General features: G+C 46.7%; 1 protein-coding gene across 2 annotated transcripts in view; it reads left to right on the top strand.

Moving 5' to 3' along the window:
- The first annotated feature begins 8,572 nt into the window (after positions 1–8,572).
- Positions 8,573–9,917, top strand: part of kdr (kinase insert domain receptor (a type III receptor tyrosine kinase)) — a 49,238-nt gene continuing 47,893 nt past the window's right edge. For both annotated transcript variants that reach the window (XM_084307425.1, XM_084307424.1), the window contains exon 1: positions 8,573–8,886. In XM_084307425.1, coding sequence (XP_084163551.1) covers positions 8,820–8,886 — 67 coding nt within the window. In that variant the 5' untranslated portion in view covers positions 8,573–8,819. The remainder of the gene's footprint in view (positions 8,887–9,917) is intronic.

Genomic DNA, 9,917 nt, shown 5'->3' with positions numbered 1-9,917 from the left:
CTCAGTGGCGACGAGTAACGTGTGGGAGGCTCACGCTGCCCCCGATACTTCCTGATTCTGCTGTACAGGCGCACCAACCGACCTGTAGGAGTCGCTGTCCACAATGTCCGATCCCCACCCACCGGCTTTCCCACCCCCTAATACTGCCAATTGTATTAGTATGAACGACCAGCCAAGCCGGAAGCAACGCAGAGAGCTGGGCTTGAACCCAGCATCTCCTGCGTTAGTGGCGAGCGCCTTGCCCACTGCGCCACTTAGCCGCCCTCCCTATATACATTCTTATTGTATTTGTTTCTGACAATTAGTATGACTTGTGATCTGATTTTCATTCTCATTTCAATATAGACCTTACAGTATATGCATAACATGTTCTTAACATGGACCTTTTTTCTGTACTTAAGTGTTACCTGCAATAATCCGAAATGATAGAAACAAGTATGGAGGTGGTGTCTGCATGTACATACATAAGGACACCAAATTCAATCGTAACAATGGCCAATTACTTAAACATTTTCTTCACAAACATAGCCACAACACTGGTAAATAAACGACCCTCCCACTCAGGGCATTTTGGGGTAGAACACATCCTAGCCTACTACAATAACCTAGGGGTCCGTAAAGACGATTTCAAACTAGAAATGGTAACAACAGCTGAGGTACTCAAAAAAACTGAGCGCCCTCCTACCAAACAAGGCCACTGGCCATGACAATATCCCCTCCAAATTCCTCAGAGACTCAGCAGCCGCCATCACCCCAGTCATCACCAGTGATGGGAATAACGGCGTTATAAATAACGGTGTTACTAACGGCGTTAGTTTTTTCAGTTCCAATCTTAATAACGCTGTTACCGTTACTGCCAAAAAATGCGGCGCGTTACTATGATTGAATCTGTTTTTTTTCATCAGACAGATCTCTGCGCCGAGAAGCAATACTTTTTTTCCTTGGTTAGTGGACAGTGCACGATTGGCTGAGGTTGAGTAAAATGTCATGGTAAGCCAATCAGAGGTAGAGGTGGGCGGGTGTTTGAAAGCATCCAGGGTCTGACACACAGCGACAGTTCAGTCAACGTGAGACCGCGGTCCGTGTACATTTTGATAGTTGGTTTGGCGAGCCCAAATAATCCAAAACTAATCCAACGAACAACACAAGCGAGCAGTCAACGACAGACCATGAGCGTTTTTTGTTCACTCTTCTGTTAGTTGTGTTGCAGTGCAGGGCACTACACAGTAGTGGAGGCTGCAGCCTTATCAACAGTGCTGCACTTCCTGGTTTAATAGCACAGTCTTCAGGTGCTCACTGCTCAGAGATATATATATCTGTATGTCATGCATGTCTTAAATGTCATGATTAGATTAGTTTAGATGATTAGATTAGATTCTTATATCTGTATGTTGTGTATGTCATAAATGTCATGAATTGAAAATGAGGGACCCTGATGTAAACAAGACGAAAGTCTTTCTCTGGTCTGCACCCCCTTAACAATTGTGTGTATTGAGCTGTACTGCACTGTACCCATTCTGCAATCTGTTAATTAAAATGTTCAATCAATCAGTATATATTTGTTATTTATTTTTGGTATAGTGCTTATCAAGCATAATTTAATGTTTCCCAGTTGTCGCCTGTTGAGGGGCAATACATATCAAAAGTTCCAAAACATCTATTGTGTTTGTATTTGTATAATCCTCTTAAAACATAGTAATTATAATATCTACATAGGCCTACATGGCATTTGATTGGAGGCTAGTCTCACTTTGTCCCACAGCAACATTAAAATAGTTTAGATTTGTGTATGTTGTTTATGTAAAAAATGTACTTGAAAGTAACGCAATAGTTACTTTCTGAAGTAACTAGTTACTTTTATAATTTGTAACTGAGTAAGTAATTTAGTTACTTTTTGGAAGAAGTAACTAGTAACTGTAACTAGTTACTTTTTAAAAGTAACTTGCCCAACACTGGTCATCACACACATAATAAACCTCTCCATAAAACAGGGACACATATACCCAAAGACTACAAAATTGCGAGAGTAACCCCCCTGCACAAAAAAGGCAGCAAATTGGACCCAGGCAACTACCGCCCTGTTTCTATTCTTACCTCCATCTCGAAAGTCATGGAAAAAATAGTATATGAACAGGTCGAAGTATCTCGCGGAAAAAATCGAATCTACAAATTCCAATCTGGCTTCAGAACATCCCACTCCACTGACACATGCCTTCTCTATTTGAACGACCACATCAAACAAGAGATGGTCGCGGGCAAATACTGCAGCATGGTCATGCTGGACCTACAAAAGGCCTTCGACACTGTCAATCACACCATTCTGATTGACAAGCTAAAAGCAATTGGTTTCGATAGTCTATCAGTGAGCTGGATGCAATCCTACCTTGAGGGGAGAGAGCAGATGGTGGAGGTAAACGGTACCCTATCCCCCCCCCTCACAGTAAGCTGTGGTGTTCCACAAGGAAGCATACTAGGTCCGCTACTGTTCCTAATTTATGCAAATTACATGTCGTCAGCTTGTGACTGCAACTTGTTCCTGTTTGCAGACGACTCAGCCCTGCTAGTCTCTGACAAGAACAAGTTACAGGTTGAAAAAACCCTCAGCTCGGAACTAGGCAAAATCTACATATGGCTCGCTGATAACAAACTATCATTACACATGGGCAAAACAGAGTCCATTCTCTTCGGTTCAAATAACAAACTCAGCAAGACCGACGGCTTCTCAGTTACAGTGGGTGACAATATTGTCACAAGGAAAGAAGATATTACCTACCTGGGTTCAATCCTAGAGGCAAATCTTTCCTGTGACAAAATGGCATCCAATGTAATCAAAAAAAGTCAACCAACGAACTCGATTCTTGTACCGGATCTCCTCACTGGTAAACAAGAATACCCTGAAGACTCTGGCAGGAGCACTCATTCAAGGGTACTACGACTATGCTTGCACCTCATGGTACCAAAGCACCTCAAAGGCGCTAAAAACAAAATTACAAACATCTCAAAACAAACTGGTCAGACTACTGCTTGACCTTACTCCTAGAACCCACCTCACCCCTGCCCACTTTGACAACCTAGGATGGCTTAGAGTAGACGACAGAGTACAGAAACTTGCAATGGGCCTGGTCTACAAGATACACTACACGACCAAGGTACCCATGTACATGTCAAAATACTTCCCAAAGGTCAGAGTCACTTTTGACAATCCATATCTACCTCTCCCTCGTATCTGTTTGCGCCTGGGCCCTCTGCTAACACATCCTTAACAGAATGAACCGACCATGTTTGGACCCAGCGAACAGAACGAGGGAGGCCCTGAGCACCCTGGCTACCCTAGCCATGAGTGATGTCCGAGCCTTCTCATTGAGGGAGAAGGGGGCTGCCCAGCAGCTAATCCACTCAGTCATGGATTGGAACCCTGAGCCGGCCCCACAGCTGGACATTTACCTAAGGACCTGGTTGGAGTGCCTATTCCCAGTTTCAGTCTCCAGCCAGGCCTCTACTGCCAGTCCAGTCTCCAGCCTAGCCTCTACTGCTGGTAAGGTCTCCACCACCAGCATGGCCTCTACTGCTAGCATAGCTCAGGCAGCTAGCACTAGCCCGATAGCTAACCCTGCCCATGTGTCTAGCCTAGCCCTTGTAGCTTCGACAGCTACCCTGTTAGTCCCTACTGCTACCAAGTCACGGAGAACTAGAAAGTCTAGGAAGGCTAGCACTAGCCCGATAGCTAACCCTGCCCCTGTGGTTAGCCTAGCCCTTGTAGCTTCGACAGCTACCCCGTTAGCTCCTACTGCCAGCATAGCCTCACCTGCTAGGGTACCTACTGCTAGCACCTCAGCCCTGCCTGTTAGCCCTATAGCTGACCCTGCCCCTGTGGTTAGCCTAGCCCTTGTAGCTTCGTCAGCTAGCCTGTTCCCTACTGCTAGTTCGGTCCCTACTGCTAGCGTAGCTTCGTCAGCTAGCCTGTTCCCTACTGCTAGTTCAGCCCCTACTGCTAGCGTAGCTTCGTCAGCTAGCCTGTTCCACACTGCTACTACAGTTCCTACTGCTAGCGTAGCTTCGTCAGCTAGCCTGTTCCCCACTGCTAGGACTGCCCCTTCAGCTAGCAAGGTCAGTTTCCCTGGAGTCGCCCTGTCGGCTAAACTCTTGGTTTCCACGGCTAGCCCAGCCCCTACTGCTACTACAGTTCCTACTGCTAGCGTAGCTTCATCAGAGAGCCTGTTACCCACTGCTAGGACTGCCCCTTCAGCTAGCAAGGTCAGTGTCCCTGGAGCCGCCCTGTCGGCTAATCTCTTGGTTTCCACAGCTAGTCCAGCCCCGTCTGCTAGCTTAGCCCCTGCAGCTAGCCAGGCTTCCACAGCTAGTACAGCCCCGTCTGATAGCTTAGCCTCTGCAGCTCACCAGGCCTCAACAGCTAGTACAGCCCTGTCTGATAGCTTAGCCTCTGCAGCTAACCGGGCCTCAACAGCTAGGACTGCCCCGTCAGCTAGCTCGTTCCCTATGGCCCCAGTTTTTCTGGTCTCGGTTCCTTGGTCTGGCCCTCCAGCCAGTGTTAACTATCCTGCTAGAACTGCCCCTTCAGTTATCAGGATGGGTTATTTCCGTGTTACTCCGACTAACACCTCAGTCTCGTCTGCTAGAGCCCCTGCTGCTAGCACCTCAGTCTTGTCCGCTAGAGCCCCTGCTGCTAGCCTCTTAGTCTTGTCTGCTAGAGCCCCTGCTGCTAGCACCTCAGTCTCATCTGCTAGAGCCCCCGCTGCTAGCCCCTCAGTCTCGTCCGCTAGAGCCCCTTCTGCTAGCCTCCTAGTCCTGTCCGCTAGAGCTCTTGCTAATAGCGTTTCAGTCTCGTCTGCTAGAGCCCCTGCTGCTAGCCTCTTAGTCCTGTCTGCTAGAACCCCTGCTACTAGCACCTCAGTCTCGTCTGCTAGGGCCCCTCCTGCTAGCACTAGCCAGGTAGCTAACCCGGTCTCTACTGCCAGTTTAGCCCCTGCTAGAGCGGCTCTTGCTGCCCCTGTCCCTCCTCCAGCTCCCGGGGAGGTCCTGACGTCTGGTCCCGGCTCATCTGGTCCCGGCTCCTCATCTGGTCCCGTCTCCTCATCTGGTCCCGACTCCTCATCTGGTCCCGTCTCCTCGTCTGGTCCCGTCTCCTCGTCTGGTCCCGTCTCCTCGTCTGGTCCCGGCTCGTCGTCTAGTCCCGGCTCGTCATCCGGTCCTGGCTCATCATCTGGTCCCGGCTCCTCGTCTGGTCCCGGCTCCTCGTCTGGTCCCGGCTCCTCGTCTGGTCCCGGCTCCTCATCTGGTCCCGTCTCCTCGTCTGGTCCCGTCTCCTCGTCTGGTCCCGGCTCGTCATCTGGTCCCGGCTCGTCATCTGGTCCCGGCTCGTCATCTGGTCCCGACTTCTCTTCTGGTCCCGACTCCTCTTCTGGTCCAGTCCGACGCCGTGGTCTGCGCCGTGGTCTACGCCGTGGTATACGCCGTGTTCTGCGCCGTGGTCTTCGGCTGCAGGGAACCCCGTCTGGGGTTCTGCGTCCGGCCCCAAGTCCGGCGTCTGGTGGGTCCCCCGTCCGGGGCCCTGCTCCGGGCCTGTCACCCTCGCCCCTTTGCCCTCAACCCCCTCATCGGCCCTCTGTCCCTGCTTCCAGTTCCCCTCGTCCCCCTCATCGGCCCTCTGTCCCCGTTTCGAGCCCCCCTCACCGTGTCCCTGTCCCTGTTCCCATCTCTAGCCCCCCTCTCCTGGCTTCTGTCCCCGTCTCCGGTCCTCCTGATCCCGTGCCCCGTTCTCCCCTCTCCGGCCCCGTTCCTCTGCCCCGTTTCTCCTGTGCCCCTCCTGGGTTTCTGTCGCCGCTCCCCTGCCCCGGTGTCGCTCGTCCCGGCCTTGTCCGTCCTGACTTTTTCCCCCGGACTCTCCCTGTGTTCTCCCGGCCCCCTGTCCTGCCCGTTCCCAGACGGTCCCTTTTGACGTCTGGGAGCCGTCCCTGGAGGGGGGGGGGGGTACTGTGAGGGTTCGCCTGTCCCTGGACCCTTGCGAGGACTTTTCTCCTCTACTCTTCACCAGCCCCCACCTTTGGACATTCTTGTACTCTTGGCGTTTGTATTGTCTCCTGTGTGTTTTAACTGTGTTCTGTCTTTAGTCTCGTTCCCTTTGTAATTGTTTTATTTGTCCCTTGTATGGTGTTCTCTCTGTAATTGTAATTTTGATTCTAGTCTAGTTTATTCCCCAGTGTGTGTTTGGCCTTTTGTTTTCCTTACCCCTGTGTGTTAGTTCAGCTTTCCCCATCAGGTGTGTCTCGTTCCCAATTACCCTCTTGTGTCAATCAGTGTGTGTATATCTGCCTCGTTTGCCATTCTCTCTTTGTCGGTTCATTGTTTGGATTCCCTACTAGTGTTTGCTGTCTAGTTCCTGTGATCCTGTTACTCCTTCCAGTATTTTTGTAGTAAGTGTTCCTAGTGTTTATTTTGTTTGTTCCTCCCTTCGTTGTTTTTCGTGGAGTGTTCATTTTGTTTGTTAGGGTTTTAATTTGTAGTCAGTTGTTCATGTTTTTCCTAGCCTGCCTTGCAGTGTTTTGTTTGTGCCTTTTGGACTTGCTCTCTTTATGAGATTATTATTTGTTATTCGTATTTAGCCCTCTGCCAGTTCTTCAGCTGTGCTATTCTTTGTTTTTGTATTTTTGCTTCTGCCTTTGGACGTATTTTTGTAAATATCTTTGTTGCTGCCCTCTGTTTAAATTGGATTATTTTGTTACACTTCACCCCTGGCTCGAAGTGTTCAAGATTAAAGGAGCAGTGCTCACTTTTGACAATCCATATCTACCTCTCCCTCGTATCTGTTTGCGCCTGGGCCCTCTGCTAACACATCCTTAACAGTTGCTTGTACAGTTGTACAGTGTCCCCCACCCACCCCTCCTACCCAACCTCCCCCCACTCCTACCCAACCTCCCCCCCACCCACCCAACCACCTCCAATGTACAGTACCCCCCCCCCCCCCCTACCCAACCTCCTCCAATGTACAGTTTCTACGTCAAATGTATATACTTCTTTTCTGGACTCTTTTCGTATCACAAACTGTACTGTATTTGCAAATCTGGTATGTCATAAATGTATAGATGTAGCAGTACTGTCTATCTGTATGTCATATATGTTACGATGAATTGAAAATGGGGGACCCTGATGTAAACAAGACTAAAGTCTTTCTCTGGTCTACATCCCCTTAACAATTGTATGTATTGAGCTGTACTGTACCCATTCTGCAATCTGTTAATAAAGTTTTCAATCAATCAATCAATTGAAAATGGGGGACCCTGATGTAAACAAGACGAAAGTCTTTCTCTGGTCTGCATCCCCTTAACAATTGTGTGTATTGAGCTGTACTGTATACCCATTCTGCAATCTGTTAATACAATTTTCAATCAATCAATCAATCAATCAATCAATCAATCCAAACCTCACGCTTGATATCCAGGGCTTGTGCTTTGTGACTGTGTCCTTTCTGTTGTTTATCTGTGTTTTAAAACAGTTTTATATTACATTTTCATTGTATTCTTATCTTTGCAACTTTGAATGTGTGTTGCAAATCTCTGAGTCATAATTTGCACCTTTAATACAAGGAACCCAAACTGGCCCACATACTTCATAAACAAATCCCCCTGCCCCATCTCGTTCCCACTAGTTTTCTTTTAATTCTCTCTTATGTTGCTCTTTGTCTTTGAGTCAGTTGGCCTTTGGCTTCATGTTATGAGCCTGGAAAACAAAGGCAGATCGAGAGAAAAAAAAGTTTCTGCTCTCAGTTTTTCCAAGTGCAGTTGATATCGGTGCGACCGTCAGGAAGTGTTAGTTTGGAACTTGGAAGAGAGGACAGCTAGGCGGTTTCGGTGGTAAAGTTCCCGTAGTCAGGGACAGGAAACACCTAGCCTTCCGACATCAAATCCCCCATCAACTGAAACGCTGCATACAGTAGGCTACAGAATGATAAAGGAATAGTCTAGAAGTGAAAAGAAAGAACACAGGAGAATGATACAAGAGAGAGCGCACAGAAGGTAGCTGCGTCAAATCGTATTAGCATATATTTATGCATTTTAAACTCTCAAATAATTTAATCAGTTTGGTTGTTTTGTTTTGATTTAGTCACGTGCCAATGAGCAACATTGTCCTGACCTATACAGTGGATGACTCTAATCTTTAGGTTTATAAATTGGCTTGAGCCAAAATATTAATAATTTTTTTTATAAATTGGCTGAATAACTATGGCTGAGCCAAAATACTTTACATTTTTATAAATGGGCTTCTGAATAAGTAGGCTGAGCCAAAATCCTTTACATTTGTACATTTGTAGGTCTAGATGTCAATTGTGCTGCGGGCAGATTGGAAGTTTAGTAATAAGACTGAGTTGATGAACTAGACTGAACCATGTCTTTCGGTGGGAATTTTTTTTAGCCAACCCTTCGATCTTCCTATATCGTCAGTCACTATCACCATCGTCATGATATGTCTCTCAAACAGGCCGATTAGGTGTAGATAGAGAGACGCTCCTCCCTGCTGTGGCAGCGGCCGTCACTGCTGTCACTGCGCGTTCCATCCTTCAGCTGCACGCACCATCCGCTCCATGGGGACTAGAGCGCGGACCTGGAGCGCACGGATACAGAGTCGTGGATAACCGTATGAGGAGCCCAACTTTTTTTTCAACACGATTTCCAGACGCGCCAACTTTTCTAATTAAGAGGAATCTAAATTCATCAGTTTTTCAATGGACTAGTAATGAGCGTGTAGATTAATACTCGAGTGAACTTTTTTTTTTTAATGTGGGAACTGTTAAACGCATCCATCGGATGATGGCTCAGGCAATCTCCGTCATACCACTCCTGACCATCATTTTGGAAATCAATTGGGCAATTGGTGAGATAATGATGTTATCAGTGATAGTATCTTATTATCGTTTATACATTATTTGGTTATATGTAGCCTATCCCAACAGAAACGATTAACTTAAGTTGAAAAATAGATTTAGATAGTTGGTCTATAGGTTATTTATTTATGTATTGTAAGTTATTTCATGGTGTGTTCTATTATGACTTTGGAATTGTGTTATTATCCATGTTGTTATTTCAAGACCTTAATGAATAATTTGAGGACCATGAAATTATTGACAAAATAATGACATTATTGAATGACAAAAAAATTATAAAAACAAGCCACAATAGATAAAAAAAAAAATACAGCTATAGTGCCAGGATTCACTGTTCTCTTGAGCATAGAGGGAGACAAGGAGGAGGACATTTCATTTTAAACGTCATGCTTATAACTTACTATATCAAAAATCAAGGACTGGCATATACATTGTCTGATTTATTCTGATTTAAACATTGTAATTTTTTTAGACACCTTTTACTCAATAGACACAATGTTATTTGAATGGCTCCTTTAGATCCTTGGTTGGGTGAAATATTCGCCTTTCCATTTACTTTGTTTGGGGGCCTGACGGGGAGGTGGTGTGCTCCAGGGCCGTATCCTCTGGAACAGGAACCCCACCTAGGCCGTACAGCCGTGCTGTGCTATTGAGTCTTCCCCAGCTTCCTGTTTTGACACAGCAACTCCGCCATTTTCTGCAGGAGTGGAAAAATGGCCCTGAGTAGCCACCAGAGCCAAATACGAAACATCCAACCACAACTCTAAGATTTTGGACTCAGGGACTGTTAGAAGCGCCACCTCTTCTTTGACTGTGGCAGACCTTTTTATTGACCTTTTCAGTATGTAACATTGTTGAATCTTGGTACTCCAAACATTGACATGAAAACAAGAAGCCTAAACCTGGTCACAGACTACACCAACATCAATTCATGACCATTACAATGCTCTATACATCAGGCTGTGTGTGTGTGTTTGGAAAACAACAGCGATCAGACCATTGAACTTATTCAGGAAATTTG

Source organism: Notolepis coatsorum (genome assembly GCF_963971535.1).
Source record: "Notolepis coatsorum genome assembly, chromosome: 2".
Lineage (NCBI taxonomy): Eukaryota > Metazoa > Chordata > Actinopteri > Aulopiformes > Paralepididae > Notolepis > Notolepis coatsorum.
The sequence above is the reverse complement of the archived record's forward strand: the minus strand, read 5'-3'. Positions and strand labels throughout refer to the sequence as shown.